Source organism: Vidua chalybeata, chromosome 13 (genome assembly GCF_026979565.1).
Source record: "Vidua chalybeata isolate OUT-0048 chromosome 13, bVidCha1 merged haplotype, whole genome shotgun sequence".
In the NCBI taxonomy this organism is placed as follows: Eukaryota; Metazoa; Chordata; class Aves; order Passeriformes; family Viduidae; genus Vidua; species Vidua chalybeata.
The window spans coordinates 8107257-8129596 of NC_071542.1; the positions used below are offsets into that span (position 1 = coordinate 8107257).

Consider the following 22340-nt stretch of genomic DNA (forward strand, 5'->3'; position numbering starts at 1 on the left):
ACTGGACTCTTTCTCCTGGCTCCACAGTAAACAGATCTGTTCATGGTCTCTGTATTGTTACTGCACTTGAACCATCACTTCTCCTTGCACTCTCTCTCTCGTACCAGATATATTCTACCAGAAGTCTAATAATGACCCCTGACTGCAGCAAACAGCCCTGTTCCTGCAGGTGGATTTGGACTGCTTTATCCTCTCTAATGACTGAATCTAAAATAAGCAGAGACTCCCAAAGCATTGGCATACAAAAACTTTTCAGTGGTTTAGGAGGAGGAGAGCATCCAAATGAGGGCAGTGAAGATGGTGAAGGGTCTGGAGGTGAAGCCATGTGAGGAGCAGCTGAGGGCACTGGGTCTGTTCAGCTGGAGCAGACTGAGGGCAGACCTCACTGCAGGTACAGCTTCCTCCTGAGGGGAAGAGGAGGGGCAGGCACTGATCTCTGATCCCTGGTGACAGTGACAGGACACGAGGGAATGGCCTGAACTTGTGTCAAGGGGGTGGTTTAGGTTGGGCATCAGTGAAAGGTTCTTCCTCCAGAGGGTAGTTGGGCACCAGAACAGCTCCCCAGGACAGTGGTCACTGCATCAGCCTAACAAAATTCCAGGAGCATTTGGACTCCCAGGTACAGGGGCAACTCTTGGGAATGGTCCTATGCAGGGCCAGGAGTTGGACCTGATGGTCTTTGTAGATCTCTTTCACCTCAACATATTCTATGCTTCTGTGTTGAAAATTGGATTTTTCAAAATGTGAATTCATGAAAACAGATGGGAGTTAGGGATATCATCTTAAGAAAACATACAGAATTCTGATAAACATTGTATTGAGATACAATGCCAGAAAGCACAAAAATAATGGAGTGAAAGTGGAAGTGCAGAGGGACTAGGAAAATAAGGAAAAATAAAACTGATTGATACAAGAGAATTTAAAAGTAGGGAACACTTTGAACTTCTCTTTCTCTAGGTGTCTAAGACTTTCCAATACCACAGGGGAAGCTTCATGCTTGAGACCTAAACTTTGTGCTTGAATCATCAGAAAAGATATTTGGAATATACTGACAACTTTTTAACATAAACTTCTTCCAGCAATTTTGGTATACATGATGCAGAGGAGAATATATTCACATAAGGCACCACTTTCCTTATGATTAAATTCTTGGATTTTGGAAAGATCTCTATATACCTTGTCCTATTTAAAATAATTTTTAAATTTTACAATAGAAGGTCATACTAAAACATGGCATTAATGGAATCCATAACAGTTACAATGATAATTTCAGAACATTTATAAATATAAAAGTACTTACCATAGCCTTAAAAATCCAGACAAGATAGGAAAGAAATTATAGAGAATATTAATTTGTCAGATTCATTGCACAGGAAAAGAAATTCTATTTATTTTAGTCAGCATCAAAAGAGTCTAGCACTCATTTCTAACAATATTATTTCTGTTTTTTTTCTGAAACAGTCGTAAGTAAGAATAAGAAAGGATAATTTACATTTATTTTGATGTCTTAATGTATTCTGAGCTATACTTTTCTGCAAGCACTTCCAACAATTAAGGACAAAGCAGAGTGTCATTTAGCATGCATTAAAGAGTCAGCAGGAACAACTCATAGTGGAGTGGCTGCTGTCAAAAAGATGGTTTAAATGAATGCAGGCTCTACTATGTTATGCAGTGAAATTTTCATCAATTTCAGAAGGCATTCCACTCTAAAGTGGTTGCTGTGCTTTCTCTTTTTAACTGCTCAGACAGTGTGGTGGATCACCACAGAGTAACTGAACACAGCAACTGAAAAAACATTGAGCAATAATAGACAAAGGCTGATCTTTTACCTACAACAATAGTAATCATTTACTTAGCCTAACACCCAATCACTTCTTTATAGTGAGAAATTGCTTTGGAGACTCACCATCATCAGATACTAAATATGCATTTGATTGAATTATGAATGCTATACTACAGGAAAAGAAAAAAAGAAATGTGAATAGCCCTTCAAATTCTTTGGGGCAGAAAGACTCTTCTTAATCTTGTTTAGACTGGAAGTCAGAATAAATCTCAAAGGAACTGCCATTCCACTGAAATTTCTTTTCTTAAATTATTCTTGTTTACAATGACTGTTAAAAACCCTGATTACCTCACCTTGTACCCAAAGTATGCACAAATCCTTAAATATTACTAATGAAAGAGGCTGCTTTTTAAAAGGAACTTTCTCTCTCTTTCAGTACCAACATATATCAAGTGAAACAGTATCCCAAACACTCAATAGCATCTTTGTGAAAATGAGTAGCTTTTTATTGCATGAAATGCACATTACTTGATTACACCAGCAATACCTAAATATCCAATGAGACGTTCAGACTTTTCTAGTACATTATAACTGCCTCATTGACTTTTACTGCCCTCAATCCATTCTCTCAAGACTCCTTTTTTCCATAAAACAATTGTTGCAAGCTGTCATTCAGATGCACAATAGTAATTAAAAGAAAGACCTGCACAACTGGCAAATGAATCAACAGTTTCAGAAGTTACTCACCACATCTCGAACAATGGGAAAAGATTTCTTTCTTCTCAGGTCTGGCATGCTGTCAATTCCATACAGCCCACGACTGTAAGATAAAAAGGCAAAGAAGAAAATAAAAACATGGAGCTTACAAGACTACGTCCTTAAGAACTGCCTATAGGATCTCTATTTACAGTTAAAAATCAAAATTAGCAGTTATCAGCCAAAGGCATATGCTCCAATTGAAAAACCAGTGTGAGTGTTCTTGGTGCTTTTTCTTCTAGCATTCACCCAAAGCGGAGTAGCTAAAAGGTTGCTTAATACTTCCTAAAACTTTTTACCATTGATTTAGAAATTATAAGAAAAGCTTTCCATCATAAGTTCTTGTATATCTGGCAGTTGAGATGCAGCCTAACATTACATATTGAACATCATTGATGTAAATGAATATTGTTGTATTAAATTTGATAGAAAGTTTCAAATATCTAGCTAAATACATAATCAGATCTCAAATAACTCCATGCGACTGTTTGTCACATTTTAAAATAATTCCATGGTGACCATCATTATTTTCTCTTGCCTGGTTTGAGCTTTTGCATTGAGCACACAATTAAACCCCAGTTAGATCTCACATATAACTTGGACACAACAACAAAGAGCAACTTAAGAGTCACTTCAAAGAATAAAAGGCTGACACACCAACAGAATTTAAAAGAATACATGTTGATCTGGATAACAAATTGGCCTCATTCTCTCGGACTCTTCCAAACAATTAACACAGGTATCTTCCTGAACTTTTCCCACAGAGGATTTTGGAAAGATCTCTATATACTTAGTCAGTTCTAATTCAGAGATACTTGGAAATTCTCAAAGAAGCTGGGATATCAGATTTTTCAAGACCAAACATTTTCCTCTGCATGGTCCTTTGTTTGGTACTGCCTCAAATACCCTTTTCAGTTCTTTCTCTCTGTCTCTGTGTATATAAAAATCTACATTCACTACAAAGACTTTATCATCTGAAAGCACTAAGTTTATTTACACCTGTTACAATTATTATGCGAAAAGAGATATAACTAAAATTAGTGAAGAATTTTTCAGTTCCTTCTGATGCACTCACACCTAAGAAAGGGAAAAGAATTCATAGCCTGTTTATGCAATTCCTTTATATTTTCACACAACCATTTCTCCGTGCCGGGTTGTGATACTAGATTTTTTTTTCAATAACATAAAGATCAAAATAGACCCAAATAGCAGCTTCTAGACCCAGCAAAAGTGTGATAGAAATAAAATAACATTTCTGAGATTGCGAAAAGTAAATGTACAGAGACCAAGAAATAAAATCAGGGCTTTTCGCTACTCAGGAACAGTTCCATCAGCAGTAAATAAAACTTATAGAGTATAAGGCATTCTTATGCTCACATAGAGGCAATATCTGTAAAAGGATTTCCATACTCTGCTCTGTAACATAAAAATATGACTAAAATAGAGGTTCTTACTAAACTCCTTTTAGTCATTAAGAAATAACATAGTAACGGAAAAATTTTCATGTTAATGTGGGTTATACATTGAATTCTCTACTCCTCTCCCTACTTCCAATTATAACCCAACAATAACTTGACATAGAAGATGATGAAGTGAAATCATAATAATTTGATAAAAGTTATCATTAAAGGCAAGGGAAAAAACCTGTCATATTGACTATTTTTTGGTGCTTCTGGAAATATTTTGTCCAACAGTAATCTATTTGAATTTGTCAGAGAATTCAAGAAAAATAGATTTGTTTTACCATAGAGAAGATGCCACTGAAGGAAAGGAGTAATCGTCTGCATGTAGCACCATCTGTCTATCGTTAGTGAATTTCAGAATGGATTAGGCCATGTGGTAAAATTATCAGTCTCTGATTCCTCATTAGGAAGCAGTAAATTAATACAAGAGCAAGTCTCTGGAAACAGTACTACCCAGGATCCATATACAGGATGAGAACTCCAGCTGACCTACTTTCATTTCTTAGAAATATGGAAATGAGCTCTAAAGTCCCTCATCTTCAAGAAAGTGAAGAAAAATAAAACGAAGATGTTATTATGTGATACTGGTATGGAAAAACCAGGAAAGGTGGTGCTTCTGCCTTTTAACAGAGAAGTTGCATGAGAAGCCCCAGAAATGCTGGTTTTGGTCTTTGCCTTTACTTTCTTGTCTAGGGCTGTTCTATCATTTCATGCAAACAAGTGAAGATCATTGCAGAGAATGGAGAGTTGCAGCCCCTGCCATTGACTTGGGGGTGCTGGTGCCTGAGGTGGGGCCACAGCATTGTGCTATGACAGAGAGGGAAGAGCGGGACAGAAGAGAGCCAGCTTTTGAAAGAGAGTCTATTTTTGCATAGATAAAGCATGGTAACAATGGTTGTGAGGGAAGCAATCTCCTCCCTCACTTCAAATAGCAACACCTTTTGGAGAGAGTAAGAGGGAGAAGGAGTCATAGCTAACTGCAATCAGTTGTGCTGGCAGTAAAAAGAGTGAGGGATCTTAGAAATTAGCATTACTTTTTGCACGAAGGAGTAGAGTGGGAAATGTGATTAAAACAGAGCCACAAATGTATTTGAAATGATAGCATTCTTTGCCTGAATGAGAAGTTAAATGAAAATTGCATAACTGTTTTTAAGGAGGCCTAGTGAAACAGAGGCTTGAATAAAGATATTGTGGAATGCAAAGCAAGGCAAGGACAGGTCTAAACTTTGTCAGCAAAACAAGTAAGGTTTCATCTGAAAACATGAGCTATTACTGAGCCATTTGAGGTAGTCCTATGCAGTGGTTACAGGATGTCTGCATGTCTGCATAAGGGATTGACACAGCTTATTCTCAGAGGATTCAATATTTGAATTTATTCACCTGTGAATGGAAGAGAGGGCATAAAAAGAGCAGCTTCCGTCTGTATAGTCCTTGTCAGTTCTCCTTACACCTATGAAATTGCTTTTGTGTGAAACCCACAAAAATAAGGAATTCCACATTACCTTTTAAAGGTCTACATCTATTAAGAAACTGTAATTAAGCAACTGTTTATGTAAAGTAGTACATACAGCAAAACAGTATGGTCACATGCAGCTTCCTACAGGCACAGATACAATACTTGACTGTCAGTACCTGCAATCAGAGTCTGCTTACAAAATGCTGTCCTAAACTACACAATAACCAGGTGTTAAAGTGTTTCTCCTCTGTTTTGCATTTGGTGACTAATCCTGCACAATGTCACATGTGTCCTCACACTCTTACAGCAACTCTGAAGGTTCTAGGAGCTGCAAAGGGCAGGAGTAGAATACTTTGAGGTATGACAAACTATATGGAAACTACCTACACCACTAAGAGATGTAGATCACTTATAAATTTGTTTAGCAATAAGTACAAATGTTACCCTAAGTATACCTTCTGTAGAAGCATGTGCATAATATTAAGCAAATTAATGCCATAACTACTTTTTAGTGACACCCACCTCCCCCTCAAAATTGAATAGCATTTCAGACATAAAAGATGAAGATGAATGATTAACTTAATCTTATCACCTTGTTTTTGTAAGAAATTGTAATTATAGTAAAAAAGTACTTACAGAGTGCAACAGCAAGAGGATAATACCCCTTTTAATTAGGTAATTAATATAACTGATAAATTTTACCAAAGGCTTTTATTTCTTTACCTTTCCAGATTGAATAATAAAAATTATTCAAAATAGGAAGGAATCCCTTGAACTGGATGCAAGATAACTTCATTTGGAGACTACAAAACAAAGTGTACATGTTTCTTCCATATTCACTCACAGGCAGTGCAAGATCTTTTCCCTTGACTTTTTAATTTCAAGTACTAGAGTGATATTATATTGCTAGAATTGCATTACTATACATTTACCAGAATGAAGACAAAATTGTGCTACAGCTTCAAAGGATGCTTATTTTATATGCATCCTTTATAAAGAGGTAAAATCACTTATCTGACCTCAGCACCAGAATTATTGTATTAATTTCTCAAAAAATAAGGAATTAAAAAAAAATTAAAAGGGAACACATACACAATGAAACTATATTCATTTTAAAATAATGCTATTTCTTAAAATAGAAAGCTTAGAAAAAATACTATCATGCTGTAAGAATTATTTGTAGATACAAAGAAAAAAATTCTTAATTATATTTTTACTTACCCAGCAAATGCTTGGACTGCATAAAGCTTGGAAGCATCCAAGGAACTTGCACTTACCAACCGAGCCTTTAACAAAGGTCAAAAAAAAGTACAGTTACTTGGTTGCTTTTAGTAAGTTTTGGACAGAATTTAATTGCATCAAACATGTAAGACATATGAAAATGTTTAGCAGGGTCAGCTCCAGGCCAAAGCTAGACTAACTGTTCCTTTGGGAAACATTTTGATAGCTTTCAGCATTTAGTGACACACAGTGGAAGAACCCATGGGAAGGTAAGGTATTGCTTCCCAAATACTGTTGCCCTTTAAATCCTATAGTGAATGCAGGGTAGGTGATAATTAGAGGCAAAAATCAGATATCATGTTTGACAGTAGCAGACCCCTGTGTTGGCAATTATGGTAAGCACAACAGTGAGGGTTATCCTGTATATAAATGCAACACGTTTGCAATACAATCAAAGGAGAACAAAAGAGTGGAAAGCTGGGAAAAAACCATGCAGATTTCACAACTAAAATGACAGAACAAAACAGGTCAAATAAGTCACAAACAAACATCAACAAAATACATGATCCCTATAGCAAATAGGTGATGTTAAACCTTTTCATCCACAGAACCGCTATCTGAAAAAGAATTGGGAAGAAGGGGAATATAGGTTAGAAAAAGCAGTCTCTGAAAAAAATCTTATGCTATAAAAGCTTTCAGTGTTTTATTCTGTAAATGTAGACCAGAATCCAAATAACACCTGTTCTTAGCTGTATAATAGTGGTGAGATCACAGTCACTACACTTTAAATAAACAAAAAGATCATCTTGGTAGATAAGAAGCCCTGTCACTTATGAAGGACTCTGTGGACAGCATATATTTCACATACTATCCCCATCTCCATGGGATTTTAAATTTTATTGCTTTTTAAAAAATGTATTTTCAATAATAATGAATTTATATTTAATATAGTTGCAGTGTTCAAATCAATAATGCTCTATTTGCAAGAAAAAGGAAAGTGTTTCTAAGGATATAAACACCACACTCCCCACCCCAACTCCTGAACTGTAACTATTCTATCACAGCTACTCATGAAATGACAGAAATTACTCCCCAAATGCCAACAGAACTACAATTGTGAAAGTATAAGTTATTTCATATATATATATATATATATATATATAAATCTATATCATTCTAAATTGCTTAATGCAAGAGCACAATGTGAACAATGTGTACAATCAGACAGAAAATATTTGCTGACAGAAAAAGCTACCTTTATTTTATTGTCTTTGTCACATTTGCACTTTATAATACAGTGTATATGTGAAACAGCATTGTTTTAATTGTCACCTTACTGATCTTCCCACTTCCCCAGAGGGAGTGCTCAATAATTTAAATAGTTTGGATATTCTTGAGAGATATCTCAGGTTATGTACACCACAAAATAACAATTTACACCTTAAACATGTGCCACATTTAATTTTTAAACCAGTTTATATACAGATCCAAACACATAAATCCAAAATATACTGGCAACTGTAAAGCTGCATAGCATTCAGTAGTGACAATCAGGGAACTAAAAGGCTTTGCTCTGCCACTAATTTTGCAGGCAGCTTACATGATCAAAGCATTTGACTGACTAGATTTATGAAAAGAGCTTACTCTTTAAATAATCTATTTTTTAAAAATTTATTTGTGAAATGTATTAGACTCACAACACCAGATGGTATTGGCTACTCTTTCAAGCATATCAATATTTGGACAACCATAAGATCTAACTTCCCCACTCCAAAATTATTACAGCACTTCACAAGCAAGGTGAGAGCAGAATCAGGAGGAAATAGGTGATTGTAAGCTGGGCTGGCCACAGAAACAGCATGGGGTGTGATTTTCTGAGGCCTAAAGAAAAGATGAGTTAAACCCAGAGGGCTGGAGGAGCATCTGGACATCAGTGAGAGGAAAGGCATGACAGTATGTAGCAACAGGACAGGAGAGACTGTTGCTGAACTGCATCCATTCTCAAACTTGAATGGACTGCATCCATTCTCAAACTTGTAAAAGAGACTAAAAGGGGAAGAAAAATCTGGGGACTGAGGGAAGTTTTAAGCAAGACACTAGTAATTTAAGAAGCCTCACCACAATATTTTCATGCAACCTACATCTTCTTTTAGAATATCTCATAAGAGCAAAATTGGTAATACTGACATATAAAGGTGCAGAACAAATCTCAGTATTATTTATGTGGAATGCAATTCTTAAATAGTTTGCAGATACTTTACTATTAGATGCCTAAAGAATCACATGAATTCTTCATTTAATTCAGTTTTAAATAAACGTACATTAAAAATTGTTGAGAGTTCTACATAAAATGGATTTTTTCAGAGCATTAGAGATAGATAGATAGATAGATAGATGGATAGATAGATAGATAGATAGATAACATTTTCTTTACCTATCTTGGTTTCAGCCAGCTTATCTAATTACACTACATTTCCTTTACTGGTACCTAATTTTACCTAAATTTAGTGAGGAGAGTAACAATCAAAATTAGGAAGGAGGAAAGGTATGTTTTTGGTTTAACTTGCTTTTCTTTGCAGTTGCTACATATAAAGAAAAATGCATCCATCTAATGCTCTCTTTTCTCAACAGAAATTACATAAAGCAGACAACTGACGCAAATTTCCAAAAAAAGAGATCTTAAGAACATCTCTTCTTTTTAACAAATGAGTGCATCTTCAGAGACAAAATTAGTTCGAAAACTTTATTGTTTACTGCTTCTTCTGAATCACCATGAGTGAAATAATCTGAACTGTGGAAGTGTTCTCTGCGTGTATGAGAGCACCAAATCAGGAAGTGTACAGAATCACCAAGCAATTCACTTTCATAGTCGTTAGGCTACCAGAATAGACAGCAACATTCCTTGATGTAGATAAGAAATGAACTGTGATTATGTAAGAGACCATGGAATGTATTTTCAAATCAGGGATTCAATGCTAGACATCTCAGATTATACTGCTGAATGACAATGATTTACTTAAAAGAGAGCATCTTCATATAACTCACTTCTGTCATCCACACATTCAAAATACTAACCTAAAAAAGTAATGAGTGCACCTAGGAGCAGTGGAAACACTGGCGCTTTTAACTAACCTTTCTTAGTTTTATTAGTTGTTTCCCCATACATTGTAATTGAAAATTCATTACATCATGAAATACCAGTAATAGCCTCCAGATTGTGCCTTTATACTACAGGCCATTTTAGATAAGAGGAAGGTAATTTTTACTAGGATTACAGTAAAAATCATTTTGCTCCTTAATTGTTGCTATTTCAGCCCAGTGCACATTGATATTTACAAATCTGTGTAGCAGAATGATGAAGAGCAGGGTGGTCATCTATCTCCATACTACTGAAACTTTAATGTCAAATATTGAAGGCAAAAGGAAAATGCTCACAAAGCCCTTTTTATTTTTTAAGGCAGTCAATTACATTTAATTAGATAACTAAGAAGGAAATTAGATAAAATTATTCTTTAAGTTTCCTTTAATAAGTTCCAGGTATTAAAAAGCTGTATAATTCTCAGCATGGCCACTAAATCTTGGCTTCTGTTGAAAGTGGTTTACACATGAGGATGGCTGGGGAATGAAGTGAGAGGGGCTCATCATTTTTTCAATACCCTCAAATAAACCCCCTGGTTATTTTCTATCCACCTATAAGTTTAAAGGTAGGCTAAGTAAAATTTCCAAGAAGTGTTTTTTAATACTGCATAATTGCTATTCAAACTTGGAATGAAAATTAACAGATCTTAGAAAAGTTTAACTTTACATTTTTATCAACTGTTTTCAGTTTTCAGTCATGGTCCAATCTATTCATTCTATTAGCAATGTTGTCACCTGTAACTTCTCACAAAACAGAAACTAATCATACAAGACAACCAGTTTCTATACCCAAATCTCTGAGGAAAAAAACCAAATCTACAAAGGATGCTGAAAAGGCAGAGTTTTCCATCATGAAAGATATATTAGCAATGAAGATACGGAAGTCAGGACAGACCTTTGCTTTTGTAGCTTGTGACACTATCAGAAATACAACTCAATCAGTCACCAGAGGTATTTCCATCAAAGAAGGTTCAGGTGATTCTGCTCCCCAGTCATAAACCTCCTTCAAAAGTCTTGCGTCATTATTTCACTTCTGCACTTTTCTGAGCAGCAGAACAATGTCCCAATACACTCCGCTTTCTTTAATGACTGCAAAAATTCAGTTCTCCGCGCTGTGCCACAGCAAAAGAACTGTAACGAGGTTCTAAAAATCTAAACTGTTAGGAAACCCTAGGATCAAAATTAATCAAAATATCGGTTTTCCACTCTTGTAAGTGTGCATTATTGCACAACAGCAAATAGAATTAAAGTTCATTATTCTCTCAAAGTACCATTTCAATATTTAATTCTGAAAAATGGCTGCAAGAATGTCAAACTGACTGATAATTATGTTGTTTCTGGAAGCAAAGCCTTCAGACAAAATACTTGCTGGAATTAGATAACAATACAGCTGTTCCATGAAAATAACATGTGTAAAGTACCCACAGTCAGAAGTAGTTTCAAGTCTAAGAGGGACAATTTGAATTAGCATCTATTGCCAAGAAAGGGAAATAACAGATGAAAACCAGGTTTGAATAGAAGCAGGACATTAAAGAAGTAGATTGGCCAAAACAATGACACAAATGAAGCCATGCTAAAATAATAAATGCTGCACCCAGAAGCTATTATTGCCACTAGAGAACAGAACATTACACTGTGTAAGCCCAGAGGATGTTGTATTGCTGAAGCTTATTCTATGGAGATTGCATATAACGCTTGAAAGATAATATTAAAACTAGCACATCATAAGAGATGAGTGATGCTTGTCTGACAAAGAGAAGGTCAAACTTGAATAAAGCTTGGTTGACAGGAGAAATAGAAGAATTGCTGCTAGCACTTTACTAGCAGTGATGTAGAAAAATTACTAGTGGATACATGGAGAGTCAGAACAGGAGGTCAGTTTGGTGAAGATGAAAACTGCATTTGTGTCTCTGTTAATAAAGTGGTCTGCAAATCTGAAACAAAAGGACATGCTTTAGAAACATCTCTGGTGTTTAGAAACTGAGTCCCATTAGACTTTTAATGGCTTTGTTTTCTATTGTTTTTCAACAGCTAGTAGACACATCTACCAAATTCTAGAACTTACCTCTAAAACAGTAAGCTATAGACTGTCAAGAGAACTGTTTGATTACAGAATGTGGTGAGCTCAAAAAAATACCATTCTCTTGAAAACTGGGCTCTCTTGACAACCTCTGGCTTGTTAGAGTGATGGTAGGGAGTAAAAGTTGGCATGCATTTTAAGCACTCTCTTCTTACCCCAGAGAGCATTAAAATGATAAGGCATACATTATCAAAAAAGGATGAAAAGGCATATTTTATCTCCTTCAATACAGGTGATAACAGTGCATGCAACCAAGTAATTATTTGCTATGAAAACATATTATTATAATTGATTATTGCAAATCTTTCTGCATCACAAAGCTAACAATGCCACAAAGTGTTTGACTTGAATCACTATATCATGGTCTGAGTTGCAAGCTGAGCTGAAGTCCAGTCAGATTACTTCCAAAGAAATCCAAGAAAACAGCCCCTCGGTTGGAGAACAAATGTGAGAGTAGCTCCTATGGACTCTAACAAACATAAAACATGTTCCTTAGTTCTTGCATTGAACACGAGGATTGCAGTGAGACATGTAAGCTGGTTTATCCTGACAGCATAGACAGAAGTGACAGCAGGGCAGGGATGTTCAGTGGCAGCCTGGGACAGAGGAGTGAGCTGCTGTCCACCTTGGGCCACAGAGAACAGGAGGGCAACAGCAAAGAGCCGAGTGCCATAAGAACAGATTAGAAGGTCAAAGCAGTTGGTGACAAAGACGCAAGTGCTCACAGCAAAAATGTTTTGGGGCATTTACTTTATACCAGTTCTATTTTTGGCCCTGATGACTGAAAGCCCATTAGCTGCTGAACAGATCAGATGTGATCTTGAAGAGCAACATCTGACTTGGCAGCATCAGTAAAACACACAGATCCCACTCAGCCATTCCATTGATCAAACCAAATGTGGCAAATTAGGAAGACAAAGATTTGCTTCAAAAGTGCACCCCCATTGTAAAATAAAACGCTAATGATGGCATATTCAAAAGCCATATAAATATACTACTCTTAAAGAGCAAGAACAACAGGTATAGCTAGGATCAGAATGTAGTATCTGAGCAACAGTCACATATTTCACACGATATGATACTCATAGCTGCTGTTGGCATGAAGTTGTTTCTTCTTCTGTGGAGTTGTTTCCACTTCTGACATAAGGTTTAGGAACTATTTAAAACAGTCTCAAACACTTTAAACATTATAAACATTCAGAACCCCCAAACTAGAAGGCTAAAAAATTTAGATAAGCTTAGCTAACTTCAAGATGTACAGCAGTGAAAGAAAAAGTGTAATGCACAATGTATAATCACATACAAAATAAAAAGATGACATCAAGCTAATAACACTTACTGAGATAAGACAAAGATATCAGATTTTCTTCTGTTGATAAGAAACTAGCTTAACAGATACAAGAGAATAATAATATTTGAAACAATATGATTAGCATTAAACCCTTAAAAATAGTTATTTACTGTTATCTTTTATGTTATAGGTAAACTCAAAATCAAATTACTGTTTGTTTTGGCTCTGGTTGAAATAATAAATTGAAATAATTATGCCTAAACACCGAAGAGAGACACAGATGTTAAGAACTATAGACTGGTACACTGGAATTCAAAGGATGACTTTTGGTACTATTGGACTATTTTTTGCTTGATAGGGCATGCATAAATCCTTCTGAAATCCTCAATCCCTTTTTATAGTTAATTACAAAAGGCATGTCTCCCTGACCATTACTTTCACGGTTTTTTAGAAAAAGAAAATTTCACCCAACATGCCTTTGAAAGTTCCTAAGGAAAATTCCCCTACTTTATGTTTGCAGTACCCTCCTTGCCTTATGGATTCATAGGAGCATGAGCTCCATCCTGCTTGTGCTAAATGAAACAGGAAGAGCTACAGGATAAGATTAAAAAAAAAGTGTTTTCGTTTATACTCATCCATTTTAAAAATATTCCTCTCTCCTGGTTCATTTTTACATTCAATAATCGTACATCCATCACATCTGTCTGTTCTTATTCCATCTTGGTATATATGCAGCTGAAGGACAAGGATTCCTTTGGTGATGCTGCAGCTGCACTGGTGATACCCAGAGCTATCCATAGTTTATGGATCTGTGACAGCATTGACAAATCACTTGCTGCTGCTCCAATAATCTACTCCAGAGAAGCTACTCGAGTGTCAGTCAGCAGATTGCTCTTTGCCACTACTAATTTAGCAAAAACAGATTACAGTATTTTCTGTGGTATTTTTTTCTAGCTAACTTATATCCCTGTATCTTTTGCACACCATATTCTTTATCATAGCGTCCAAGACATTTTTAAACGGCTCTGTCATCAACACAAGCATAAGTCTTCATTTTCAGATTTACTAAAACTTCTTATCTTGCAAGCCATCTTAAGAATACTCCCAGGTCCTCAAGGAAACAATCCTCATAGTCAGCAAAGTTCTGTCAGTATCAACAATAATTTTGCATCAGCAATAACTGGAGTGGTTTCAGGTATTTCCTTCTATTTAGAGTTCCTGAGAGACACCTGTCTAGGTGTTCCACTGATCACCTGGAAAATGTGCACAAAGAAAAAAACCTGGTACCTGTCCCATGGGAGTAGTCAGAATTTCCCTTTGACAGCAAAACAGAGAATCTCTTACACACTCTGTTGTAATATTCTACTTCATTAATACACAAGAGGAAGACTTGAGCCTATTTATGAATTCACATTTTCCAAGTCATTACATTTTTTAAATACATGTCTAGATATTTTTTCAGCCTGATGCTTTAACAAGATTCCTTTTATCCCAAAGCTGCATTCAAAAATTATGCAGTGCTATTTCCACTTCTAAAACAAAATGACATAAAGAAAATGCTTAAATATTTCGGAAATAAATAAAAAAAATAATTCTTGATGATACAATAACATGTTCATTTTCCCAGCAAAACCAGTATAAAACCCCCTTGGAACTGACATTCACGGTCAGCTTACCTCTTAGCTCTAGCAGCTTTAAATCTGATTAAGCTCAAAAAGAGCAGACAAACTGCATGAATATTTATCAATCTATGTTAATTCTAAAGTCAGTTAAAATATTGTTAAATAGCCTGTTTTCATAAGTAGAGTAGCAGAGACTTTCTTCATTTACAGAGGAAACTAGCAGTTTTAACAAATCACTTTTCTGAAAAACAGAAGTCATTCTCTAAACAGAATAGGTGTGGAGTGGTGTGCTTTGTTTGTTTTTTTTGTCTGCTAGTATTTATTAAACAGCCAAAATACAGATTTCTGCCAAGTCTTACTGATTAAGGATGTTGGGAGTAGTTTGTTTGGGGTTTTTTTTTGGTTTGCTGTTTGGTTGAATTTTTGGTTTTGTTTGGGGTTTTGGCTGGTTGGTTTATTTGTTTTTTATGCTTAAAGGATAGGTGTAGGTATTCTACGAAAACGGATCTGGTAATAGTAGAATTTTTTGAATCTGAGAGTATTACATAAATGTTGTTGTGACATATATTTCCTGATGTAATGCACATTGATTTAGCAGGAGTTACTATGCTAAATTAAACTGCTGCTCTTCAGTTACTATCCTGTTTACAAAGAGAACCAGTATTATAATCTAAGATTTTCTGATAAGAACAAATGCTCTAACCACAGAATTAAAGCACAATAAGCCAGAAGATCACTATTATGTTTCCTGGAAGATATATTAAACAGGTTTTTAAATCATTCTTTCGCCCACTTAACTAGTGGGGAAAAAGTACAGACTGAATGTGTAGCAAGCAACTGATACAGAGCATCTTTTCGTGAAGCCCCAACTTTAGAGTAGCTGATGAATGTAAATACTTGCTTTTTCTTCACAGATAAAAAGATTGATGCATTATCTTCATAACTAACTGATTAGATTTCCTGCAATAATTTTTCAAAAGCAACCTTTCTACAAATCTATTAATCTCAAGGTGGGCACACTGCCATTTTCTGTTTTAAGTCTCTAATGCCCCTTTTTTCCATCAAAGGACAGTAGAGAAATAGGAAGAGAAGGGTATAAAGACTTATGCCTGACTCCAGTGAAACCAGTAGCAAGAAAATAATGCATTCACTCTCCTGTGCACAAAACAAGCATATGAAGCTGAGTCAAATCAATATACCTTGGTTCATCAGCACCAACCTGATTGAATTCATGGGATGGTTAATAATTCTTTAGAACACTGTTTTACCTCCTGCAATATTAGTGGAGGATTTTCAGAGTGCACGCATACCCACATGAAAAAGGAATTGTGGCTAACCAGTCTGGGTGCAGGATTATTGTATTTATCAGATTCTACCCACATAATCTGAAAATATATTTTGAGTCCTCACATCCTGTACAACTACAGCTTCTTATTGCACTACTTCCCCATTCCCCCAAAAAAGAGTGAAAGACATCCATCATTTTGTTTACCTGATGAAATGACAGACACAAACATGGTGTTGAGAAAGAATCAAGACAGTTGAAAAAACTGGATTATTAAATTTCTGTGGTTCACTATAATTCCCAATACAGCACCAAATTAGACTCCTTAACTTGCAGTAATCTTGTTTCCACAGTACCACAGATCTATTAAAATGTATAGCAAGAGTAACCATTTCTTCCCCAGCCTGCTTACACAATACATCTGTTCCATTGTGGCCATCTTCGGATGTAAACAGAGAAGGGAAGTTACACAGACAAAAACTCTCTGGAATCTGCCTTTTTACATTATTTACACATGAAGAGAAGAGCATCAGATTAATCACCTTCTGTTGAAAAGTATTCTGTCCCCAAATCCATCTCTTTATAGATGATACATTAGGTGAATATATATTCATTTTCCTTAAACATCAGAGATGAACTACATCAGCCACACGGAATACACAATCAGTCCTTATATTAATGAAGTAATTTATCACTTTTATGAAAAAAACCCAAACAAATCGTAAATAAATGAGATGTGGGAAATCAAACAAAGCCTTGTATCACTAAATATTTTGGCTCCACTGTTTTGAAATAGAACAAAAAACCTTGGGTCTTGGTACTGCTGCTAGTTTTTATTAACTCTGAGTCTTTCTGTCTGGACTATTCTTTCCCAGTGATGCAAAGACTCATTGCATTCATTTAGTCACTTTTTCTTCTCTCATCAGACTGTGCCTGACATTAGAAAGGTGCAAAATGACAGTGGGGTGAGTGCAGGAAAAGCTTCTCAAAGAGATCACATAAAAAAAAGTGATCTCTTCAATCCACATTGATCTGTTCAATTCACATTGAACAAGGTAAGGCTAAACTTCCAGGCAACTTAAGAGTGTGGCCACAACTTAGCTTCAAGCCTTTTTGGGGATCAAGCCTTTTTGGGGAATTCTGGAGAATCTGGGTTTATACTAACACACACCTCAATGGTATGTCCACACAGCATCAACTGAAAGCCACATTAGTTCAAGACAGTTCAGGTTTAATTTTTATTTATTTTATAAAATTTATATTCAATTTTTAACAACAAAATACTTGAAGAAATAAGATGTAATGAGAACAGAATGCTTTTAGCTTTCAAAGAATTCCCAAAACATTTAAAACTGTAACTTTCATTGTAACAAAAGCATTAAAAAGGGCAAAAGATGACTTACCAACAATCTCTTCTATCTTATGAACAAGACTGACTGGCATTAGCTGCTAGTACTGGTCAATGAAAGAATAGGCATCTCAGTTTAGCATAATACAAGCAAATATGTATGTTCTATCTTTATTAATTGCTTCAGTATTTTAAACACTAAACTAAATTTCTGCCATCTGTCTAGGACATCCTTCTCTTCCCCAGTCTGCACCAGCAGTCTGAAAAGGAACTTTATTTTTACAGAAACCCCCCCACAAACCCAAACACAACTCACCATGTTTTAATCAGTCAATGTAGTTACCCCAAACAATTAAGCAATAAAATGGGGTATATTTCTCTTTGTACAAACAGTAGTCCTTTCTTAAAGCCCACTTCCCAATGCAGTTAATGTAGACTGTGTGCAGAGGAACTCCTCAGATAACAAACCCAATTTAACGTCTAATAAGCTTTTTATTTCTCCATTACAGTCACCACCAAAGAGTAAGGAATTTTCATGATCAGGGTAAGGTTTTTATTTATCCTATTTCCATCTGAATGGCTATAAAATGACTGATTAATTTACTAAACAATACCAGATCAACTAATTTTCATCTGGGCCATAGCACTGATCATTTCAAGTTTAAATCTGAGACACATTCACCTAACAAAAGCAGTACAACACTATTAACAACAGCTATTAGTTACGAGTAACTGTGCACCTATGCAAGTGCATTAAAAACAAACATGATGAAGGTTAGACATAGGGAAAAAAGTCCAAGTACAACAAGCCAGGGTTAGATTAATTTCTAAAGCCTTTAGTCTTTGAGAAAATACAGCTGAATAAGGCAATTCCTGCTAACAGTGATCATAAAAAGGCCAGAAAGTGGTCCAAATAAGAAAATAAGTACTTGTTTCAAAAAAATCATAGTTTTAATAGGCAAAATTTGAACTTGCATTGAAATAAGCTTATTTTCCTGGCAGCTTTTCTTAACATGGAACCAAATGACCACAGCACCTGGGCTGGTTCCTTTGGTTATAGATGTTAGCATAAACAAAGTAAGAGTGTATTCATACTCATCTCTAAGTTCTGTTCTTCAGTCAGATACCACAAAGCAAAATACAAATCATAACACAGAAACACTTCTCTCCACTGTGAAGAGGCAAATCCAATCCCTGTTCCCTGTCCTCTTGAGTTCCCAATGCACCTTCTTATAGAGTTAGATGAGTCCACACATCTTAACATCATAAATAATCTAGAAGTTACTCTGTGTCTGAAAATTAAGATCAAAGGCATTTTAAAATCTGAATGATTTTTAAAATCTGTCATGTCAAATGATGACCAAGATATCGTCAACAACTGGAGCAAGAAGCTACTGCTCACAAACTACCACTCATAGAAAGAGTCTATGTTATCATTGAAAGCGACTGAGAAGAGTGCATGCAACTCTGGAGTCTTGTCCAGAGGCATAGTTTCATCAGGACAGAAAATCATGCTTATGCTAAGGCACCTGTAAAAGATAGAGACGGAATGGAAGAAGCCACTAGGGAAAAAGGAAGCTAGAAAATAACAAGTGAGGACTAGAACAATGAATAAAAGTGTTAGTCATTCTCAATTACAGTGTACAAAGAAACAAACAACTACACAACAGTTCTTTGTTTTTTTAAGGCACCAATCCCTCCATTAATATACCTGCATCCACGCAATGTCTCTATATCCTTACAGAACTTTAAATCTGAGGATTACTCATGTACTGCTCATGTCTCCTCTCATTCATATAACCTAGTCATTCCAGTATGCCTCCGAAAACATTTTAAAATAAATAATACATAAGCATCAGCCCAGAGTGTATTTTTTCCTCCAGCTAGTGACAGAGAATAGGACTATCTTATGGGGTTCTTGTACACTAACAAATTATTTATGTACCGAAGATTTATTGACCTTACCTTATGCATTACTAGAATGAAAATCATATCATTCTAAACCCTTCTTTTGTATGAAATTGGAGAACTGAAATTACTATATGATTCAGTTCTATCTCTGTTTGGATAGATTGTGGTCAAACAACTCCTGCTTATATGGAGGGAAGAAACAATTCATTGAAGAATAGGTTAGGTTTTGGTTATATAATGAAGATTAATTCAAATAAATTGTTCTCTTTCTAGTACTTTTCCATCCAAAGTACGAAATCTGAAGCTGACTGTGATTTAGTTACAAGGGTAAGAGAGTAATAAAGCCCAAAAAACATTCATAAAAGTAATGGAAACCCTTGAACAGCTATTAGTCACTTTTCAAAAAAGTTATTATTGCTCCTGTAAATATTAAAATGAAAATTGAATACCTTATACAACTATTTGCTTAAATGACAAACTAAGTATTCTCTGGACATGCCTAATTACATGCATAAAGAAGAGAAGGCAGGTTGTCAAAAATGAGAAGTTACAAAATATGTTTTGGGCATTTTGAAGAACTCCTTTAAGAACTAATTTATAAAATGTTTTTTCCTAGACTGTGCCATTCAAGTAATAAACAGAATGGGAAGGTGTTTTGTCTTAGCAGACAAACTGACATTAAAAAGACATCCCTCTTCAAAGGCTGCATACAAAGTATTCAAAAATGCATTTCCATATCACAGAACAGCTGAGGCTGGAAAGGAACTCTGGAGGCCTTGTCTAAGAACCCTGCACAAATCAGGCCACCCAGAGCAGATTGCCCAGGACCGTGTCCAGATGGATTCTGACTATCTCCAAGGACAGACATCCCACCTGTGGATTTCATTCTCTGTGAATAGACTGACTGTAATATCCATTACCCAGCTCACTGAGAGTAAGCTGAAAGTAAAATAAAGAAAGATTTTGCTCCGACAATACTACATGTCACTCAACAGAAATAGTTTTCAAGTAATATATTCTTTGAGTAGACTACTCCAACTAGAAAATGTTTTAAATTCTGAAGAACTGTTACATGTTCTGTGGACAGACATAAAGGTAAGAATATCATATTTATCCATTAGATATAAAAAGCATGAAAGACAATAGGTATTGCTAGGTATGCTACAGGACCTGAAGACCCATTTGTAACAAAGCAGTTGCTGACTGCTGCAGAATTCCTGACTGAAACATGTATCCTCCTCCTTGATGGCATGGAAAACACAGTGTGAAGAGGAAACAGAGCTGCTGTGCAAGAGTAAATACACATTGTTCTCAGAATAAACTGAGAAGTAGTGTGTTATATCAGTTCATTTGTAAATTCCCCTTAACCTCCTGATGTATTCCCTTTCTATTTCCCTCCCCTTTTATAATATTCTATATTATTTTATTTTTGGAAACACAAGTGGAGGTCCTAGTATGACATCTAGTAACCATGTAGACACTTTGGCCCATAGACTACACCCAATATCATATTTTCATAAACTGGTCTTGGTGTCAAATGGATTCTCTGTAAATACAAGGAAAGTTTCAGTTATTCAGAAGAAAAAATGTCAATGGATTAAGAGACTAAAAGAAGACTTTCACCTGCTGGGTTAAAAGAGGAACATACATTTAATTCCTAGAAAGGATTGCATGGGACGTATCAAAGTTAGTTCTCATTTTCTAACAACTCTTATCTACCAATATACACAAACGTGCAGACTTTAAATAGTAGAATCAATTTGGGTTTCAAAGTTTGGGGTCTTCAAACCTTGGGGTCTTGGGTGTGCTTTCTTTAATAAAGTCCTGAGACCATTATATTCCTATTGTACAATGACTAGGTAAAATGAATGTTGTTCCCTTCTCCCATGCCTCACAAAATCAGGGAAAAGTAATGAAAATCCTAGCTATTGATGGCTGTTCATTCATATACACACCACCTAGTATCTAACAGAGTACTGTAGAAAAACAGCTGCAAAATACAAATACACAATTGAGTGTCATTATTTAAATATAAAATAGACTTTAAAGTAAACTCTACTACTATCAAAATTTAAATGTATATGTAATTGACTTTCAAGTTGACTATATATTTATTGTAAAAGTAGTTGTTCATGTACAAAAGAAAAACCATAGTAGCTCAAGCTCATTACAACTGAACACAATCTTTGGCTAAAGGCACAGTTTTTCATCTTTTTGTACCAGATGATTATTTTTCCAAGGCAGATAAAGGCAAGATTCAGTCAAGGTGACAATTACCATCTGGCTAGCTACAGTCATTATGATGCTCCCAATTAAATCCACATGCAACATTATAATGAATGTTATTAGAATTACAGTTAATGTTTACATTGAATATCACCACATTTGTATACTACCAATATATTACTTTGTCTAATATTAAGGTTATACATATGACTGTCTCCTTTGAAGTCTGATAATACAAAAGATAAAAATCATGAAAATATCAGTGCCAAACCCTCCAGTGATGTTAGTTCTTTCCTAAAGGAACTTCTTCATAGATGGATGATACCATTTACACTCTTGTCTTTCTTCCACACTCTTCTCACTCCATTTTGGGGACTGACTACTCTAAGAGCTTGTTGGGAGTACAAATAAGGACAGAACCAAAGTAAGAACAGACAAAGCACCACTTTAGACTTTTACTTTTGTAAGTACATAACATGTTATGGGTTGCATAGGGGGTAGAGGACACTGCCCGTCAGGATGAATACAGAACCAACCATGCCTTGAAAACTATTGAAGAAAGCAAGAGTGTAGTATCTGAACACTCTGTATTACTCCCATAAATACATTTATAAAACTATGTGGAAACTAAGAACAGTGTACTATTTAGTTCTTTTTAGGACTTAAACCTTGTGAAATTTAATTTTCAAGTTACTGAAATTCAAAGAAATATAGTTACTTACAAGCATGTCTGACTAACCATATTCAGAAAACTGTTTAA

At 35.5% G+C, this 22340-nt stretch overlaps 1 protein-coding gene across 2 annotated transcripts in view; it reads right to left on the minus strand.

Annotated features, from left to right (window-relative positions):
- The window catches only part of UNC13C (unc-13 homolog C), a 130958-nt gene that overhangs the window by 105453 nt on the left and 3165 nt on the right, over positions 1–22340 (minus strand). Inside the window, exons 2-5 of one of the 2 annotated variants that reach the window (XM_053955034.1) lie at positions 7274–7296; positions 6680–6744; positions 2531–2603; positions 1301–1306 (exon numbers count right to left, since the gene is read on the minus strand). In XM_053955034.1, the coding sequence (XP_053811009.1) occupies positions 1301–1306; positions 2531–2603; positions 6680–6744; positions 7274–7296 (167 nt within the window). The remainder of the gene's footprint in view (positions 1–1300; positions 1307–2530; positions 2604–6679; positions 6745–7273; positions 7297–22340) is intronic. The other variant, XM_053955033.1, reaches the window with a different exon arrangement.